General features: G+C 45.8%; 1 protein-coding gene across 2 annotated transcripts in view; it reads right to left on the bottom strand.

Annotated features, from left to right (window-relative positions):
• UBASH3B (ubiquitin associated and SH3 domain containing B) overlaps nt 1-21,190 on the bottom strand; it is a 74,506-nt gene that overhangs the window by 5,981 nt on the left and 47,335 nt on the right. Inside the window, exons 2-13 of one of the 2 annotated variants that reach the window (XM_075034815.1) lie at nt 20,435-20,488; nt 19,685-19,871; nt 18,966-19,164; nt 16,585-16,754; nt 14,730-14,938; nt 8,337-8,472; nt 7,814-7,934; nt 6,713-6,835; nt 4,797-4,889; nt 3,873-4,017; nt 1,233-1,339; nt 170-279 (exon numbers count right to left, since the gene is read on the bottom strand). In XM_075034815.1, the coding sequence (XP_074890916.1) occupies nt 170-279; nt 1,233-1,339; nt 3,873-4,017; nt 4,797-4,889; nt 6,713-6,835; nt 7,814-7,934; nt 8,337-8,472; nt 14,730-14,938; nt 16,585-16,754; nt 18,966-19,164; nt 19,685-19,871; nt 20,435-20,488 (1,654 nt within the window). Of the gene's footprint in view, nt 1-169; nt 280-1,232; nt 1,340-3,872; nt 4,018-4,796; nt 4,890-6,712; nt 6,836-7,813; nt 7,935-8,336; nt 8,473-14,729; nt 14,939-16,584; nt 16,755-18,965; nt 19,165-19,684; nt 19,872-20,430; nt 20,489-21,190 lie in introns of both variants that reach the window. The other variant, XM_075034816.1, reaches the window with a different exon arrangement.

Genomic DNA, 21,190 nt, shown 5'->3' with positions numbered 1-21,190 from the left:
CCTTTTAAACCAATCTGCTTTACTCTCCTGACTTCTGAAATGGAGGAAACTCAGTAATGGGCGGAACGATCAGACGAGAGGAACAAAGCGTCCTCTGCCTGGTTAAGCAGATTGCGTATTTCTTTTCTCTTTGTAAAGACAGCGAGCTTTACTCCTTGCTGGTAATTACCTTTCGGACCATCTGTACAAAGTCCTTGGAGTTCTGCGGCGACAGCCCTTGGAGCTGGCAGGTACAAGCCTCCAGGGAGGACGCGTGTGCCACTATCAGGATGTTATTTCCTGAAATACAGGGAGAAACGCAGGCTGAGGAGGGAGACGAAGCCAGCTTTAGGGACCGCTGCCCACGATCAAGCAGAACATTTAAAATGTTCAAAATGGGCTCGGTTTATCATGTAACAACACATCAAACTATGTGTATATGGGGGAAAAAGCATGGTTTAATAACATATTTAGAGCATTTCTCAATTTTCAGGACAATGGTTAACTCAGTGCTACTTCGTTTTAAAATGGCTTTCTGAAGAAAACAAGAATTCCAGCGAGATTTCAGCTGCCTTGTGAAGCAAATACTTTTCTTCTACCCCAAAATTAATTCTGATTAAAACAAGCACTTTAATTTCAGTTGCTGGTTTTCCACAGCAGTAGCTTTAGATTTCCATTTCCAAGATCCTTCACAACCAATGTCACACTGTGCTGTCAAGGTTTGTGGGCAAACTATTAAAGTTTAGAATACAGAGACAGATCAGTGAAATGAAATTACTGAAATCACCGGAACTTAGAAACAGCCTGTTCCTTTACTGTGAATGAAAAATAGAAGCTAGAGGGTTTTTTATTTCAATATTGTGTTTGGAGAAATGTTCTACAGTCTTTATGGGTAATATATTTCAGATGAGTAGCTCAGATAGGGGATGGAAGATGCCCCATCTGATGTTGGTAACAGACAGCAGAGTGCAAATGGCTTATTTATTCCCTTGAGAAACAGGTAGGTTGCACTGGGCATAGATCCCTAAAATACTTCTCCTACTTAAGTCTATGGACCTTTCTCCTAAGCTGAGCATATCCAAACTCATAGTTCTGACACACAGAGTTGAACCTGGAGTTTCCAGTGTCTCTGGGACAGGGGATGAGAGACTCAGATATGGGGATTCATCTTCTTGAACAGGGAAAGACTGGTCGGCAATATCAGCGTTCACACCCCAGCCCGTCTTGGTTTTCACCCCCTCTGCAGCACTTACCTTTGCCTTTACATTCACTGATGATTTCTTTTGTTACTTGGTAGCTTCTACTTATATATGTATCATAAGATTCGGAAACCACTAACTTGCTGACAGGAATATGAGGTCTGTAAGCAGAAAAACAAGTACAGTAAATTGAGTGAAGCGATAAAGTTTTAAGTGCGAGTTATGATTCATCTGAAAGTATCTGTTTCTTTAACTCTTCTTTAATCCCCAGAACTGTGTCTTGTGTCAGGACCACTATGATGATTTTTAAACTTCAAGACCGAGATGTTTACCACTCCTGTATTAAGATATTTCAATTAGCTGGGAAAAAATGACAAGTGCTTCTCTAACGTGGACCAGTTAGCGGAGGCAGCATACGCCATGCTGATTATACTTGTGTTACTTTTGCAATGGCATGCAGCACGTGGAGCGTGGAGAAGGCAGGTGCTGGCTCTCTTCACCGCTCGTGGTTCGATGGTGAAGGGCAGAGGCAAACTGCTGCTTCGGCCATCTGTAAAGCTGCATTGCTGGGAAATGCCTGGAATTAGCTGGCTCCCTCCTGGGCCAGGGCGTTTCAGTGAATTGCCTGGCGGGACTCTGGCCAATTGTATCAGCTGGAGTAGGCTGATGTGCACAGAGGAGCAAAGGATAGGAAGCAGAAGGCTGTATTTTTGTGCTGTGGTGCAAGGAAAAGACCTGATTTTTCCCTCCATCCAGTGATCTGATACACCTACAGGAATTGCCCTCGTGAGAGGAGACAGCGGGCTGTCTCCCAGTCCCCCACCTAAACAGCTGACCACACAAGAGCAGGCTCTTTTCTTGTGCTGAGAATATTCGTTATGGTCTTCCCAGAAGGCATGTGATTTCTGAAGCAGAGACTCTCCTGTGGTCCAGCTGCTCTGCCGAGTGTTAGCCATGCGATACCCTTTCAGGGATAAATACAGTGTAAGAGCTTCTATTTAGATATCCGCAGTGTTGGAATTTTAGCTGCAGGCTGGAAGAACGCAACGCAAGTGGTTTATGGTATAATTAGGTATGAAAAAAAAAAATTTTTTTCTTTACGTTTTCCTTCTTCTTTTTCTTTTCCACGTTTCAACTGCATATTCCGCTTGAGGGTTCTTAAACACACGGGTGCACTGGGTCACAGGGAGACACCAGTGTTTCTGGTGATACCATAAACCACAAAAGCCCCGCCACAAGATATTTTTCACCAAGGCCATGTAGGTGGAACTCCTGTGTATGTATACTATGTGTGTATTATAAATGTTTTGTTTTTACCTGAGGTTCCCCAGCGAGTGATCAGGCTCACACTAAGACAGAAAGTGCTAGTCTCTGCAAGAAGTCATAGCAACACAGATATTTCAGCATTGAGGTGCAGTGGAGGACTGGAACTGCGTGACCTTTCTAGAGTTTCCTTCTTTGTGGGAGCTCTTTGAGTCTGGCTTGTATAAATGAATCATAAATTTGAGAGTGGGAAGCCTGAACAGATCATCTTGTCTATTCTTTGCCACATGACTATTTCTGTTGGGTTTTATTTAGCCTTTCTCCCTGCAGCTTACAGTAAAAAACATTTGTGTGTTAGGCTGGAGGGCACCATGGCTGCGATGCTTCACTGGGGAGGCAGAGGAGAGAGTCTTGAGTTTCCCTCCAGACTCAGGCTGCAGGTCGCTCCCAGCAGCACCACAGTGTTTGTTGGCAATGATACTGGGAATGCAGAGGTATGGCCATGTGGCTAGATAAAAGGAAAGCAGCAGAGGCTGGCAGCAAGGGCATGAGTTGGGGATATGGAGCCTAACCAGGCACCAGGACTGATCTGTGCAGGGCCCCTGAAAGCCAAGCGAATTATCTTTGCGTTTCCCTTTTCTGCAAAGTGAGAGGAAAGATCAGTGATGCTTATCCATTTGCCATTCAAATGTTTTTTAACCAGACGTTTCCTTTGTTTGCTTTCACCAACTGTTTTTGGCTTGAATACCATGAAAACCTGACTCAGAAATCTGTGATTTTTTCCACTATAAACACTTCAGATCTAACTGCTGAGACCTGAGAAATGCTTAGGGTTTAGCTCTTTGATAGAAAACCTCTGAATTTCGATGTCACAGGAGACCCTGAATTCCTGACAGATGTAAACATGTTCCCCAGGGTGTTGCAAAATTTACAATTAAGATCCATCATTGTGCTAATCATAACAGAGAGACAGACAACCTTTTTCCTCCGGGGAAGGGAAGGGCACATGTGAATGAGCCCACAATCCAGTTCAGTCTGTGAACATGATGGTCAGGGAACTCAGTCAGCAAAACTAGTTCTGTTAGCTGAGCCCAAACTCATAAGTTTTAGGAAAAGTGTTAAAACAAACAAAAACACTTTGAGGGTTTCCTGGACACCTGAAAGATGCACTGGATGAAAGGAGTAATGGAAAGAGGACCTCCATGATCAGCAATATAGCTGGACCTTGCCAGTGATCTGGGAGATTGGGTTTATGATAAGCCATTCTCAGGTCATGTTCAACACAGCAGCCTCAAGCCTGCTCCAAGTTTATTCTAGGAGCCTCAGCAGCTCTTCCAGTCACTGCCTAAATTTAAAAATGCAGCAGAGTGTTACTCTTCAAAAACAAAGCCAAAAAGCGATGCAAGACCCTCTCACCCCCCTTTCTGCTACCTGTAGGTTGTATCAACGCTTAGAGTAGCTGCAGCTAAATCCATGGGGGGTATCCAGGCAGGTAGTGTGTTCCCAGAGACCCACTTGGTCCATTCAAACAAGCCCGGCTCTATTCGAATTTTCAGGTTGTTCTCTTGTTGCATACCTGGAAAAGGGAGAAAGTAGCTGGGGAGGAAGGCAGCAAGACTTTGCAGCTTTAATACTGCAGTTTGATTGTAAATGATTTTTTTTTTCTCTCTACATAGTCAGTTGATTAACAGTAGGTATGAACAATGAAGTATTTAATGTATGTACTTGGCATATGATATGCCAGGGAATGTAAACCTCTGGCTCGCAGCTACATGCATTATACTGAGTCTAGCCGTGACTGTATTCTGGAGCTGGTTTTCGACTGTTTCCAATGCCAGGGCATCTCATGCCTCTGTCACTGTTTCCCCTCATGCCTCTGTCACTGTTTCCCCTCATGCCTCTGTCACTGTTTCCCTTCCCAGTTTCTGCAGTAAATTATTCTTACTGGGGGTAGCAAGTTCCTTGGTGGTAGCAATTGCTGTGGGACCACGCAGCAACGAGCAGCTGCAGGAGCGTGAGCAGGCAAGGCCACAGGGCATGCGGAGCTGGACGTGTCCATCCATCCTGAACACACATCTGGCTTCTGCAGGAGGGGGCAATAAACCCAACCCTGACCAGCAGCCGGTGTTAGGGCCGGCACATCGCTTGCCTAAGCACTTGTCACACCATGCAATTAGAAAAGGGCTCCTTATGGAGAGTGTTGCGCTAATGTAAAGTATGCTCCCATGGAAATAATCCTCACCCTGAATTACCATTTACTTGGGTCTCCCATGCCAGGGTCCCTTTTATCTGGTTGGCAGTGTTTTTCCCAGAAAGTGAGGAGAATGCAGCCTTTCCTGCTTGTTGAGTTCTTACCTTTCAGGATATTGTGTGCTGTCTGTACACACCGTAGGGATGGGGAGCTGTAGATGTAGTCTACAATGGTGTTAGTTTCTAGCAAGGCTTCACCTGCAAGCAAGTTTCAACACTCAGGAATAAAACCAGACAAATGGCATTGTAACAGTAACAGCAGCATACAGGGTATCTGCCACCCAGCAAGGAGCTAAAGCAGCTTCCCAGCTGCACTGCTTGTGTTTTGGGAAATATGTGTACCCATTGTATTTTATTTCAGTGGTGTGTTGGGCACTGTGATGTGCACAGCTGTGGAACCGGGATACATTTTTCTGTGTGTGTTGCTCCATGTGCATCTAGGTACTTAACCAGTATGCAAAGAAATCACAGCAGCTTTTGCTCCATTTCTGCTTCTCTTAGATTTAGCCAAAAAGCAAACAGTGTGCTGAGAAAAATTGTAGAGAGCTTGAATTTAATTTCATTTCATTTATAAGCCATAAATCAGAATGATTCAACTTAACTCAAACCCAACTTAATTCAATTGGCTCGATTCTTCGCTAGTATAAATTACCATTTCATTACACAGGTGGAAGATCACTGAAAATGAGATAAGAATCAACTCCACTATTAGGGTTATTAATATTTGTGCAATGCCTAAGGGAACTAAATGAGAACAGGAATCTGCTCAGCATTGCACAGACTTGTAGTAAGAAAGAATTATATTTTTGTTGTATTTGAAGAGGCAGGACAAAGAAGTGGGAGCAAGAAGGGGTTATTAACCTTGACTTCGTGTGTTTAATGATGGCTGTAATCATGTCAAACCGATCTATAAATCTCTTGAGAGAAGTGGGGTAATTTAGAAGGAGCGGCACATCTAACAGCCCTCCGTCACTGGGAAGCTGCTCATTTGCTTTAGTCATCAGAGGAATTACGGCTCCGGCAATTTTCAAGGTCGAGTCTGTGCCGCTGCAGCAGGGAGCGGTTGCCTGCAGATGGCTGGCATGCCGCAGCCGCGCTGGCAGGTTGATGGCATCTGGGTCACGTATGCAGTTGTGTACTCGGACCCATTTAACGATACCAGCAAAGTGTGCTGTGATTGCTCCCAGATTCACCTTCTGTTATGTGCATATTGCGAACCCTGAATGCCATGTGGCTGGGAGTCTGAGCATCCTGCTGTTGTACAGTGATTTATTTTTGTTTAAAAAGCAAGTATAATTTTAGCTGCCCTAGTTTGAATGTGACCAACACGAAGTACTCTAAAGGATTTGAATTTAAGAAAATGCTATGTACTGCTCTCTGAAGCTCATGTCTTTAAGGGGCTGGGCTCCCCTAATCGCAATGCTCAATATGTGCTCTTTGACTACCAAATGATTTTCTGTCTATACACAAACCAACAGGCTTAGAAGTCAGGGACAAGGGGTGGGGGGGGTGGGGAGCACACTGGAAATAATTCGGACTGTGTTTTTGCCACATAAACATAAAGCCAGACAGGCTGATAAAAGTATATTGGTGTAGCAAACTGCAGGTCAAAATTTAAGCTTGTCAAAGTAAAGGAAAAAACATATTTTGCATGAGGTGACTGTCACACTGCTGCACCAACATTGGTAATAACAGTGTCTTCCAGTGTGGCACGTTTATAGGGCGGTAGCGAATGCTCTGCAACCGCACTGCTGATGGCTCTGATTTCGTACCATGTCCTAGATTTTGTGCTTGCCTTTTCTTCAGCAGGCTGAAGGAGACGAGGTTTCCTTTGAAAGAGGGGGCTTCCTGGGGAAGGTGAAGGGACTTTGCAAAAGTTCTCGAAACGCCTAAATCCCGTTAGTTCAGGGCACCCGAGTCATTTTTTTTCTGCCTTGCATTTTCTCTTTCTCTGGCTGGGTGTGTGGGAGGAAGATAGCAAAGCTTCCTGGGCAAGCTCTTGTCTGCCGAGGACAACTTACCAACGAGCCTCGCCTGCGTACAGCCCAGCACGGTGATTGGCGCATCTTTTTCATAATCCCTGAAACCGCCGCTTCTTTGAGGTAAGCTGTGAGGCATGTTCAGGTTACTACGCATATACCTTCCTGTGAGGGAAAGGTTAGAAGCAGTTGCTGGAATTATTCAATCAGAGAGAGGCAGGGAGCATCATGCCTATTTCTACTCTCTTTCACCACAACGTCCGTACCTTGCAGGCACTGCCTAGACCTGGCTGTCAAGCAGTTTTTCCCCTGTAAAACTGTCAGGAATCTGATAAAATTAAGTTAAGCAGCTGTATCAGTTCAAAATCAGCAGAGAATGTTGCTAATGTTTTTAAAGTTATCTTTAGGACAGATTTCCCCAAAGGGGAAATAATTTCTATCCCACAACAAAAGAAACCTCAAATGTTACACTTTTACAGGAGGCTAAAATGTCAGAGCTCTTCAAATGTAATTTAGAAAGAAGGTAGTTGTAAAATCATCCTTTATACAACAATTTTAATACAACAATTTTGACTACAAGATATTGGCATTTTCTGAATAGGAAAAAGACTTTTGGATGAATTTCTGATCAGCTCTAATGCCAACAGAGCCTGAAGTTATAGTCTGTTAGCTATAGTCTGAAATTCAAGCATATTACTGGGTGGCAAACTCCAGTTCATGCCCAAAAAGGCACTCCGAACTGTACCTGTGATGGTGTTACTTTCATTTAGGACCGAGATCCAGCTGTGCAAAAGATTTTCCTAATGGTAGTAGTAGTTGTTTGCACTGGATGCTGACTACTTACATCATGACTTCATTTCCAAATGAAAATGCTCTTTGGCAACATTACTTTAATATTTCCTGCAAGAGTTTCCCAAATATTAGCAAATGTAGTATTTACTCCCTGGCTTGTGTTTCTGCTTCTGACTGCAGCCCTACCATCGCAGAGCTCTGCACTGAGATGCTCTGCCACTTGTAACTGCTCAAAGCAACACTTCTGTGTTAGGAAACCACAGCTTCCATCTAAGCTTTGCCCCAGGCAGTTGCCACTCTCCTTCCTTCATCTAAATGTAGAGCCTGAGAGACCCATGGGAGCCGACTCACCTTTGGCATCAAAACACTGTGACAACCAGTACTTCCCAAAAACAACATCCATCCTTTCCCCATGTCTGCAGACAAACAGGCAGCGTTTCTGAGGCCCTGGCTGGCTGGTTATTCTCAGGGGCTGGAAGAAAAATTACAGGATGTTTGACCTTCATCAAAGTGCAAGGGTTTTTCTGAGATCTGATTTACTAATGGGAGTCAGGACCAGGCACCTCTTGCTTCACCCTAGTGCAAATGCGGGTACAGGAAACTCTTCTGAAGTTGGTAAATTTATGCAGCTATAAAACTGCTAAAGTGAGCAGAGGATGGGGCCCTGCCACCTCATGCTGAGAGCAGGTTTGGGGACAGTGATGTCTTCTGTGCCTGTGGTTGTGTCACTCAAAAGCCTGTAGAGAACTTGAACTTGTTACTTCTGATACAGGCAGTGAAAGCAGACCAGAGGATAACTTGTTGGGGAAAACCCCATTGCTGGAAACTTGCCACTAAAACTGCGTGTGGTTTATGTGTGTGCGCGGGTCCCTACCTGCACGTTCTGGCAGATGATAGTGAGTGGCCCCGCGTCCCCGGGTCCTTGGTCTTCCTGCTGCCTTCTTTCCAGAACTCCGTCAGTGAAGGCTTGAAGGGATGGGGAAGACGTAGTATTCAGAATTGAGTAGGACCTGCCAAAAATAGAAAGATGTTGGCTTTGGGAATGCTTTGGACTTCGTGCACTCTGGCTGTAGTAAGGACATTGCTGTAGTCTTCAGGAACTGATGATAATTACTGTTGTCATGTTATTACATTAGTATTTGTATTTTAGTGCTGCCTAGAGAGCACCTTGCTAGGTGATGTACACACATGAAGAGACAATTCCCATCTCAACGGGCTGTTTCCTTAGAAACAGTTTCACAGAACAACAGTTCCCAAACTTTGGTCTGCGAGGCACTGTCAGCCCTCAAATATTCTCATGGAAAATGCCAAGACCTTCCTCACAGCCACAGGATGCTCACTAACATCATCTGGGGACCAGCTGCACATTACTTACCGCGGTCTTGTGGACCAAAGTTTGGAAGCTAATAGCTACAGGGAGTTTTCACTCACCTTTGTAGCATAAGCTATTGCTTCAGCAGAAAGCTGGAGCACAGCCCTGCCTTCATGCTGGGCAGTTCTCGGGGTTCTTGCACACAAAATAGCTTGTATCCCCTGGCAGGGACATGGCACGCTCGGTCTGGGTTGTTGTTTCTACATTTTTCAGTGCTGCCTATTCCATTTCCCGTCTACAGTGGGAATTTATTCTTACCAGTGCTTCTTGTGAAGTGTAGCAAAAGGGATATAATAGATCTCATTCTTCCTCAAGGGGCTTATCTAATGATGGTCCCTCTGAATAAAGCTCTCATGTCCAGACGATCAAGGACTTTGACCAAGACCCTCGGGAGTAAACTCTGGCAGGCAGTTACAGAAGCTGCAGTGACCCTCGGCTGATTCGGTTACATTGTGTGGGTTACGTTTGCTTAGTCATTAAAAAAAAACAACATTGTCAGATAATGTTTATGGTCATTTACTTCGACTGAAATAGTTGCTGCTCCTTGCACTTTTCAGTGCCTTAAATATGGCAGAAGTTGCTTCCTGACTAGCACCTAGTTAGGATAAAATCTCAAGAGGGGTTTCATAGCTGTTAAAATAACACCAAGCGCCTCTACCAATGGAACAAAAATAGGTCATCTGCATTTTTGTAAAGAACAGATCTGCAAGATCATATGTTTTGCACCAGTTTAAAGAAGGAGAAAATACCACACTGTTGGTCCTGATGTTGGTCCCTTATCTGGTGGAGTTAGGGTGCAAGGATGAGACTGAGGTACTGGCTTATTCAGTCAGGTGAAGATGCCATGCAGAGAAGCACTGGCAGGCAAGGGGAGCGGGACGTGGGAACCAGCCGTGCCAGGGACAGCACTGTTGATCCCTGTCCAACAGCGTGAGGCAGCAGCCTTGCGACAGCCGCCGTGGACACAGCCCTTGGGCAGCAGATAACCTCTCCAGCCTCCTGCTCTTACTCTTTCAGACCTGACCTTCTAGGTTTACAGATTCCTATAACTGTATTTATTTTAGTCATGGTGAGTTCCCAACAAGGGTTGGGCTTGCTCCAAGGGACCAAATGCTCATTTACCCAAATGCAGGTAGAGGTCAGGGCAGCAAATACCTCTGAGTTAGGCACGGCACGACTCCGAGGTGCAACAGGGGTGGTGGATCTTGAAGAGGAGTTAACTGTAGGCAGGAGAGCTTTGTGGATAAGCTGAGGGAAATATTACCGGGTGCTGTGGTGAGAAATCATGTCTAACCCTCCTCCTCAGAATATATGCATGCGATGTATTGCAGGCAGAAGTACACACTTCCAGCTGGCAGGGTAAGGCCAACTCTGATCCAAAAGCTGCCTGAGTGCATTAGCGTGTGCCAAGCCCAGGTCAGCTAAGCCCCGAGCAGGGAGCACGAACAGACATTTATCATTGTATTAAGCGTTCAGCTTGGAGTGCGGGTGGATTTGTTTGGCTGCCCCTCTTTGTGTACCTCACTGGTTGCCCTTCTTCCCTTTACCCCCAGGAGCTGCTGCACAATTTCTGAGACTTTCTTTCTCTCTAAGCTCTTATTAAAAGGCCATGAATGCTTTACCATCTATTTATAGATGCCAGGATTTGCTACGAGTGATGATGAGGCAAAGGCATACTATCTTGCTGCGTCTGGAGGAGAGCCACTAGCCTGTCTTCAGTGGTATCTCCTTGTTGTTGCTGGAAAACAGAAACTGCTGAAGCTATTTCAGCTTAGTCATCTTCTAAGCATAGGTCATTGTTTGGAAGCTTTTCCCAAAGGCTTGTGGTTCCTCTGCTTGGCAAACAGCGACTGAAGGCAGACAACATCTACTGTCTTCTGGATGATGCCTTGCCTTCGCTGCTCTGTCAGTGATACTGCTGTGCCCCTGGAGGCAATGTCTTCCCAGTCAGGAAAGGCCCCTTCAAGAACGGAGATGCTTGCAGCAGAGGATGGAGGAAGGTCTCTGTGTCATGGTACACGAGCGCTGGTCCTCGGCTCTGTGTAGGAAAGACTCCTCTGCCGCATCACTCATCGCTGTCTAGAGGAGAGGGATCCCTGGGGAAAATGAACCAGCCATTGTTGCAGAATGGGAGGAAGAGTGGAAAAAACCCTACTTAGGCCCAAACATAGCTTGAAAAATTAGGGCTGTTTTTCCTCCCCCTGGTACTTGTGCCAAGCCTGATTTCTCAGGCTTATTAAAGGGGCAAGGAGTAGCTTTGGCATCTCACGAGGAGCTGAAATAGACTGCGGTGTACTATCTACTGCGCTTCTATCCATTTGGGGGCAGAGGAGGTGACTATTTCTGGCTTTGCTGGTCCACAGATACAAAGATAGCACACTTACTTCTGCTGTATGGCTTTACATGCATAGGTGGAGAGCCCCATGGTCTTGAATGCTCGGTTTTTGTGGCTTCTGTGGGGCAAGTAAATTTTTGTACCTTTGCTGGGCTTCCCACTTCCTCTGGGCTCTGTGTGCTGAGGGTGAAGAGTTTCTTGTTTTGGCTTGGTAGCCCACTAATTTTCAGGCACGAAAGGCAACTTAGAAAATACCCTGCAAACAGTTTGCTGGGGAGCTTTTAAGGTAGATATACATATACATATCTTTAATACTGGATCTGTAGTTTGGATTCATTCCAACTAGTTTCAGCTCAGCAGTAGCTTCTGCTGCTATCAGGAGAGGATTTCCACCTTGATACCATACCGGGGGAAAAGTATTTTGTTTTTAACATACCTATGGCCAGGTCCTCTCCTAGGCTCAGTCAGAACAGATCTCCCGACACTGATACAAACACAACCGGTTCCTCCCCTAAGGAGAATCCAGCGCTTGTTTCAGAAAGGTTATTTTTCACTCACATACCCTTACTGAGGAGATGGCAAGAATGGGTTACACAGGCTTAGGATCTGGGTTGCATTGTGTGGGATGCTGAAGTAATTTGTCTTCAGTTATTTTCCAACCTATAGCACTGATCAGAGATTGAATGTTTCTCCTCATTGTTACCAGCAGGTCCAGTCCTTGGCAGGAAAAGAAATCATGCAGGCATGTGCCACAACCAGCAAAGAAATGTAGTTTAGGCGTACAGAAAATCCTTGGGGTTTGCAGAATAGAAGTGATACCATTCCTATTTTTAGTAGACAGGGAAAGGATTCAGACCCGGAGTCTCTCAAGACACAACCTGGTTTCCTGGGCAGTAACTCTGCCTTGAAGGCAAAGTCTCTTATCCCCTGTTAAATAGATCACCAAGCTTGTCTTCTTAGTGTGGCAGCCTGTCGGTCTGCAGCTGAGGTACAGACCTTACTACGGGGCAGGGACATGTTTTTGTTGTACATTTGTACAGTGCTAGCCAGGAAGGTCTGTGTGCCGGGCAGAGCTCTTGTGGCACTATTGGGATATCAGCCATAAAACCCGTGTCCTGCAAAGGCCACAGTTCAGGTTCTGCCTCACTTGAGCAGGGCAACAGGGAAACCTTTTTCAGGTGAAATGTGCAGGAACTAGCAATCTCATTTTGCTGCATTAAAGATTTGATCAAATATCCCAGAATAGCATTTTGCCTGTCATATCTCTTGCGTGGTATAAGCAGGGTGCTGCAGCCCAGAGTGAGCTGTATTTTCGTGATGATCTCAATAATGCATGATTTTCACTTGAAGAATGCAGTCTCTTGTGACTAGGAGGGAAAGTTAAGCTCCATGGCTGTTACTTCTTTCTTTTTCACCCTCTGCAGGGATGAAACAGGCTGTGTACACAAAGGCAGCACAAACCATCCCCCAGGATCACAGCATCGCTTGCCAACAGCAATCTCGGTCCCAACACCATGAGCTGGGTCCCATCTCCTGCACCGCGGCAGTTCTCCTGCAGTCCCGGTGAGTACTGCCGTGCTTAAAGATATCTGTGTGCCGTTCTTCTCCTACCACAAGGATCCTACCATGAATACTGTGGCCTAGATGGCAGTGGGGCTTAGGTTGTCCTTAGCTTGCTCTATTGTTTTGACCACATGACATTCCATAACCTAATATTCCCTTCGGGAAGCCGTTGTGTAAAATGAGACTGTTTCCGGGTATGTAATAATGTTTTTGATAAATGCTCCATATTGCGTGCTCCAATTCATGATTTATAGTCTTTAGCAGTAATCAGGGAAGGGGCATTTCCTTTCTTTGCTTGCCTGGTGGCAGAGGTGCTGCACTTACAAAACATTTGGCTTTCCTTTTAGTTGCTGCTGCAATAATAATTCTTTCCCATGCTACTCCCTAGGCCTGAAAACTTCCAGGCACTGTAAGGAAAAAAAAGCAGAATCCACTAGAGCAGGCTGCTGCAGTGTATGTGGACCTGAGACCATTTTGGTTGGCAAATTTTAGGGGAAGAAAGGATGGTCTTCCTGGATTGCAGATTGGAGGGTCTGGATTAAGTCCTGTCTTAATACAAACACTGATGGACTTTGCCCATGTGTCACGATTTTCATTTCTTTAAGCCCTGGTTCCTCGAGGTCTTTTCTTTCCTCATAATGAAAGATGAGTTGGAGTTTGACAGTGACAGACTCAGTATAGATAGGTTTGTTCTGTTTGGCTAACGTATGGACGAAAGCCCTTTATTAGTGGTGTTCATTTCTCAGAGGGCAGGCAAGAAAAGAATAGATGGTTGTGATGAGGGGGTAAATGAATGATCTCTTGCTATGCTTGTCTCTGCCTGATGGACTTCTGGGTTGGGGAGGACTCAGGACTAAGCCAGGGCTGGTTTACAGAAGGTTGGTGGCAGTCACATCTGGAAGCCAGCCTGCAAGCTATGATTGCCCTGTTCCTGCTCTCTGTCTGTCATTCATCATGTTGCATGTGTTAAGCCTGAAAAGTCACAGGCAAAGAAGAAGACTGCTTGCCCTTTTTGCTCTTTTTGTTTCCTGCATTTTGCTTGATTTGAGGAGTTGTTGGATTAATTTCTGTTAAGTGCCAAGTTAGGTCAGTTCCTCTGGCTGTGCTGTGCTGACATGGGTGACCGAATGCTTTCCCTTTCTGCTCAGACTCTCACCCCACAGGTCATGTTTGCCCACTGAAATTTGAAATACTAGCTGTCTGTGTTGTGTTCTGTATCTCCATCCCTTCCCTTTGTAACTAACCTGCTTGCTGGTGCCGCCGTAACCAAACTTCTGTATCTGCACGGTGCTTAGCAGAGGGGCAGCAGGCAGGAATGTGCCTCTCCCCTCTCCTCTTGTGCTCTTACAAACTACTCTAGATTTGTCAAAGGTGTTTGGGTGCTTAGAGATGCAGGCAGCCTTGCAGGAGTGCCCAGGCCCACTCCTCAAGCACTAGTTTTTTATCGCTGTTTAACTAATTGCCATCAAAATCAAGAGGCATAAGGCATAACCTTATTCAAAAGGCAAGGTCTGCATTCTCATTGAAGCCAATGGCAGGCAGGCAACTAACCGCTTCTGAAAATCTTGCTAAGTATCTTAAGGAACATTGCTGATCCCAAGTCCTTTTCCCCAGGGAATTACACACAGAAAATCTCGCTTCCCAAATTAAGGCTCAAATTTAAACCTTCCTGATCCTAGTCCCACCACCGAGGTGTCTACACAGCAGTGGCTCTACAGCAGCCATCTGCTCTGGCTCCACTCACCAGCAGCAGCGATCCTGTGAGTAATAGTTGCTGTAACATCTTAGCTAAATAAATCACATCGTCCTCTAATCCCATGCACAGGGTTAGCATCTGCTCTTCCTTTGCTTATGAGATGGGGCTTTGTGTACCAGTACACTTCCCCCAAGTGACCTTCCCAGCAGCCCTGGGAGACTCTTCACTTACCCAGGTGAAATCACAGCTGCTGAACCCCCTTTTTACAGCAATGGAAACTGGACTGAGCAGCTTTACCTACCCGTGAAACACCCAGGTCCCACATTCATCCGCCTTCGTGATGTAATTTTCAGGCAGTAGCCCAGAACAGCCAGTTGCAAGGGAAATGCCATAAATCCAGCCCTCACTTGTACTGGTTTGTTCCACCGGGGACATGAAAATAAAATCTCCTGGGACCAGCTCCAGTTCATCATCATTCTGGGGGGTGTAAGGATAGATCACTTGCAGAGTCTGGGGGAGAAACAAAAGCACAAATGAATGAAAGGATTGTTAATGGAAGGGAACCTTTAGCAGAGTGAGGCAGGAGCACTCGCATACCAGACCTTTAACCTTAGCAAGGTGTGAACAGCTCTCCTTGTAATGCATCACTTTGTGCTTTATCCAGGAAAGCTTTACCTTCAGGGAATGCCCGCAGCTTCCCACTCTTTGCTGTTGGAAAGCTTTTCTAGGTATTTACTCCTTCTTCCCTCTTTGATTCCAGTTGTGTCTTTGATAACCAGGAGGGAAAGTGCGGGGATGATTTTTTAGAGCGAGCAAAAACATGACCGTATGCTTAAATCTAAGCGTCCTGTTAAAAACAGAACTGAATTCTTATTGGGACCTGGAATTTACACAGTTCTAGTAGTTAGTGACCATTTTTGGTTTACCTACTCGTGCTTGATCTGAAAGAGCAGTTCTCCTTGTTGCTGTTGCTTTTGAAGACAAGGCAGAGACGCTGTCAAGGGGCTAACAGGTTTGACTCAGTGACTCCCCTCTCTCAAAACTGTTCATGAGAACGCACAGCAAAAAGCACAAGTGGTGAGCAATACCGGGATGTGGCCACATTGTTTTCTTTGTATTTCCTAACATGAACAGGATTAAGTTAAAAGGTGGGGGAAAGATCAGTGAGTGTAATTCTGTAATCTTCTCTTTGCTGGAGTGAGAGGAATCCACACGTATTAAATGTCTATCAGTAACTTTCCTCGGAAATGGCTGCAGCAGTCCTCCATTTAAAAGGAGAACAAACGTGTTATTGTCCCTGGCCAAGCCTAACTTCTGCGGTGGCATCATGCAAAGAAAAAGCATAATCTGCTGAGCAGCTCTGATCTCCTGATGGTGTCAGCCTGTTTGCTCCCTAATCCTCCTGGATGATTTGTGATATCTTCAAAGGAAGATGGAAGCTAGTCACTGCCACCCGATACCACAAGGCCAGAACTTTCACACATGGCTGCCTGAAGTTAGATATGCAAAGATGTGAGCTGGTTTTCATCAGCAACTCCCTTTGCAATCGGTGATAGTGTTGACTGCTTGCAGCTTCTAAAGGACAAGATGACCCTTTGGAAAGGAAAGGAAAGGAGGCTGTCGCGCATGGGAAGCGTGGCCTGGGCTGGGTCAGAGTGCTGTGCACGAGAGACTTCAGCTCTCCAGAAGCTTTGGCATCTGTTTACTCTGTGGTGTATGGATAGCGGTTAGGTTAAGACACTGGCCTGGTTCCTGAGAGATCAGACCAGCTGACGTTGAGCTAACAGGAGTTAGAATTCATTAATCCAGCAGGACTTTGTTACCGCAAGAAGCAAGAAATGAAGTGGGTGAAATATCAAGTCTGGACAGTATGAGTAAAAAGTAAAAAAAAGCAAGATGGTCTGCTGGTTAAGATGACTGGTGGGATGTGGGAGATTTATGTTCTGGGTGTCCTTTCGGGACCTGAGGCCAATTCCTTGATGTCTGTATAGTCCGCGCTGCGTATCCATACAGCTCTCAGCAGGGCACACGGGAGTCCTCATTCAGCTGGCAGCTTGAGCTGCAAATGCAGCTAAAAGAGCCTGCACCTCAGCTAAGTCCTTTTTTTTTTTTTTTTTTTTTTTTAATTTGGACTGAAACAAGCTCCAAAAATTTACCTCATGATTAACGAAGCGTATGTCTCGGGAGAATATCGCGGCAACCCAGTCGCAGCCCAGCTTGACATCGATGTTCTGCGCTAACTTCTCCAGTGTGGGCAGGTGGCTGGTCTGGAAGTGATAGGCCAGCGTCACGTGGAGCTGCTTCTTGTGGGGCTCCACGTGAACATCTGCAACGAGAAAATGTCAGTTAACAACAAGGGACTGCCGAGATTAGCAGCTTTTTGAAGGTGTAAGAGTGTCCATCGCCTCTGAAAAGGAGCTGGGAGCCAAACTTTTAAAGATAGCTCAAGTGGAACAAATTGTAGGCCAGTTTCTGAAAAGGCTTTGGGGAAGCCAAGCATGAGTTCCTTATGTATGTTGGACCCTCGATCAAATTATTAGAGATTCGTGGTCTGATTCAGTCCTGAGTCACACCAGGGTGGTAGACAAGGCATCCTTGCCAAACTGCCAAAATTCATTTGCATCCAGAAAAAAACAGGTTTCTGGATGGTGTGATAACAATTATTGTAATTTTGAACCCACTGGGTCTTCTGCCAAAAAAGACACTTTTCTAGGTAAGGGGTAGCCTTTCTTTCATTAGCAGCTGAGGATAGCTCCAAAATAAGCAAGCTAAAAATCATGATTTTTACTCTCCCTCCTTTGTTCTATCTCCTATGGTAGCAATTACAAATCTATGGAATTTACAGGTTCATGCAAGTTGATTACATCTTTTCCCTGGACGTTAGTCAGATTACCAGTTTGTCCACTGAGGGTGAGGTATTCCAAAACTGTGGAAACAGACATTGATAAGATAATGATTCAAAATGATCCTGCAGAAAACGAACCTGTATTAGGAAGAGATTCCAGGAAGCAGAAAGGTGAAAGTATGTGCAATATTGGGACTCTTCCAGTAGATGTGGAAATCATAGGATACACTGTTTGCATGTAATTTATTCTTGCTTATTCAACCAAAAACTGCAATTAAATTTGACTGATTATTCAGTCAAAATTGCAGCTATTCAGAGACTTGGCTCCAAGTGCCAGCTAGGGGTAGCTTTGCAAGCTCATCCATCTTTTTTTGATCAGCAAGAAGAAATATGCTCTGGATCTCTGAAAAAGCCCCAGAGACTTTAATGTGATAACCTGACCAAGCTGTGGACTGCAATGCAGCAATCGGCTTCCCCTAAGAAAGAACGAATTTGGTCTGAATTGGAGCAGTTGCAGGGGTAGAAGCTTGCTGGAAGCCGTTGATGCTTCCTTCTTCTGAGTCAGTGTTTTTGGGGTAAGAATTGCCCCTTCTGACTGTGTCGGTTTGGAGGGTATGTCTGTCTGTGCTGTGTACCGCTCTCATGCAGCTGCAGCAGTCCTTGGACCTGCCTAATGTCTCTGTGCCTATCGCTGCCTTCCAAAACATGCATTTGTAAAGATAACAGCTGTTTCCTCCCTCTTCTAAAGGGAAAAAAAGTTCTAGGTCCCCGTCAGGTGAAAGCAATGCATTTCAGAGGTGTGATGAACCTACGACATGTCTGTATCTCTTCCTCTGAACCAGGGGCAGAGACTTGTAGATGTTCTGCATGACGTTATGGGGTGCCTGTCTAACATGGAAACACCCCAGGGACTTGGAAGTTGCCATATCTTGATGCACTTGAGCTCCAGGATAAGCCTGTGATAATGAAGGACTAAACCGGTTGTGTTGTGACTAGTCCAGGCTGAGCACCACAGCGACGGAGGGTGGGAGGATTAGTCAGGGAGCTATTATAGTGCTCCGATGCTGTTCTGACCTCCAAGTTTGGAGGTAATCGGAGGGCAACCGGAGAGCCCGTTCAGCAGCAGAGACTGTCGGAGCACGGGGTGCTCTGGTTATCTCCCCGCTCCCAGCTCCTGACGGGTTCTCCCCTCCAGAAGCAGTAGAGGGCCAGGCAATGGAGCCAGACGTGTTGGTACTGAGATTTGAAAAGCTCCCCTTCTAGGTTGCCAGGGGTCTTCTCACAGAACCCTGTTTCCATCTCAGAAATGCAGCGAAAAACCGAACACAGCCTTTACATGGCTCAGGAAAGTTTTGTGGCAGCGGCCTGAGGTAGCGAGTGGAGCAGGAAATGCTCAGCCTTGCAGACAGAGCGTCTATCTGAAAGGTTAAGGAACCACCAAATGTCAACTTCCCTTTCAGAAGATAACACTTGAGACTAAGTGTGAGGTGATCTTTCAACTGAAAAAGCACTGAAACCCAAAGCACCCGGTGGGGTGTTCCTCTTGGGCTCTTAGCCTTCAGGCCACTTTTAAAAATCAGGTCTTGGCTTCCTGAGCTTCATTTCTTCATGCCATCAAAACTTTGGTTTCTGAAAATGCCCAAGCCTTGACCAAGCCGTGAGCTCTTTGTAGCTGCCAGCGTAGTCACTCACCTGCTTTAGAAGCAGCCTCTGCAGCAAAGTCTGCAGCAAACTTCTTGAGCACCTCAGCACTTTCTTCCTTGACAAAAAGCCCAATGAAGTTTGAGGACGTGTAGAGCTCCAAAGGCAGAGGGGCAGGGAATTTGCATTTCCACCGCATCACGGTGGCCTGCAGAGCTTCAGTGAGAGCATCGACCTTGCTGTCCTCGCACTGCCAAAGGAAACGGGACAAGCATTTCTTAGGTGGAGAATCGTTCCTTACGCCTGTGCTTAGCTCTGTAGTGCGCTCAGTAGAGAAAGGAAAGGCTTGGGTGGGTGGGCGTGACTGGTCTACTTTTGCTATAACGCAGTGAGAAAAAGCACAGGCTCGTAGAAAAAAGGCATGTTTAGAAATCATCTGCCCCTCCCTTTTCGTCAAAGCAGGATGAGCTATCCCCAGGTAACCTTCCTAACCTCCCGCCCCCCTGTCTATTCTCATGGTAACAATCACTTGAGATTATGAGAATTTGGTCTTCTGCCGGTGCTCTTCCCTGAAAACAACCCGCTCAAAAACCAGTTACCTCCTCAACAAGCCCCGGCATCAGGCCATTCTGGTAACAACCCCCCCAGCTCCTGAGCACAAACCCTTCTGCAGCGACTGAATGAAGCAAGTAACGTCTCCAGCCTGAGCCTGGCAAGGGCTGCTCACGGATGCATGCATAGAGGCAACAGAAAGAGGAGCTCTGGTTTACCATGAAGAACTGGCAAAGGGTAATATGTGGGAAAATGTTATGAGCTTTGTTCTTCCCACAGATCTGCTTTGACTGCTGCCAGAACTCGGACAGCTTCTGAGCCAGGGGGCCGGTGGGGCGCAGGTAGAGGACGTACTCCCGGGGCAGGGTGTCATCGAGGAATGGGTCACCCACGTGGGAGAACAGCCTGAGAGGGAGAAAGAACTGTTAGGCTGGCAGATAAAGACACATATTTTTTCAGCAAAGTCAGCTTCCCCTGTCCTCACTCCCTTTATGGAAAAAATCAGCTCCAGCAGGTCAGGAAGAGAGGTGCGCTGTCTCACTTGCAGCCCATTACCACTACTAAGTAATACAGAAAATTGGGTTTTAGTTTCAGACTGAGGCTCTGAAGATCTGGCTCGGGTCACTGCTTCTGCCTTTCTGCCTTTCGGTGTACAAAATGCAGGGAGGAGAGCACTAAACCTCTTTGAAAAGGCTGCTGTCAGTTTTCTGTCTAGGTGCTAGGGTGGAGAGGGTAGTGGTTCCTTTCTCTCACCTTTTTTTGCTATTACTCGAGATCACAAACTCTCTCAGACAAGGCTTGTTTCTGGATTGCTTATTTACAGCACTTAAATAATGGGTCAGTAATTTTGCTAGTGTTTTTCAGATAACACCCCTGTTTAAACATGCCACATTCTAACGGCTGAAATCTTAGACGTTAAATTCACTCGTTTCTTTTACTCTTTTTAACATTTACTACTTCATACCAACCAGTCGCATGCTGCTTGAACGCTTCTTCCACCTGTTGATGCCAGTGCTTTTTGTCTGAAGAGAGAGCAAAATAAAAAGAATATTTCAGTGATGCTGGATTATATAGCTATAGCCACATCTATTGCTTGGACCTTGGGTCCTTGCCAGGGAAGGGCTGAAACAGTGCGTTTAGAAACCTGTGGAATATGCTCTGCAGGCTGATTCTCTCAGCCCTGGGGCTTTCTTTCAGATGTGCTGCCTGTCAAATCACTGTACACAGTTTGAGGGGCAAAGTCATGCAACCTGTTTAAAGTACAAGATACGGACCTCTGGGTTTTCCCTGCTTGGCCCGGTGCTTTTCTGGATAGTGAGGCATGAGCTATTGGCATTTAATGATCTCTTTGCCAGTCCTTTGCTCAGCATGAAAATCAAAGGTTTGGGTCTGGAAGTGCAGACATTGCAATAGCACTGAAGACAAAAAAAATTCAGCTGCCACCAGGGGGCAAAACCCAGAGGTTTTTCTGGTTAGAATAACCTGCCAAAATTTGCTAGCTCCCTTCAGTCCTTGCTACGCTGAAAGCGCTCTTTTGCTTATTTCCCTTCAGGATGCCTATAAATCCCTTTTTGCTCCAGCTAGGAAGAGTCAAGTCTTCTGTTCAGCAAGTTTTCCAGTTGCAGAACAAACCAGCACAGTGCTGTTTAACCTGTAGACATGTGTTTTCCAAATGCTTGACATCAGCACTGAAATGCAGCTGTGGATCAGCTCAGCTTTGTAAC

This window comes from Buteo buteo, chromosome 9, assembly GCF_964188355.1.
Source record: "Buteo buteo chromosome 9, bButBut1.hap1.1, whole genome shotgun sequence".
NCBI lineage: Eukaryota > Metazoa > Chordata > Aves > Accipitriformes > Accipitridae > Buteo > Buteo buteo.
This window is presented reverse-complemented; position numbering and strand designations above follow the sequence as displayed.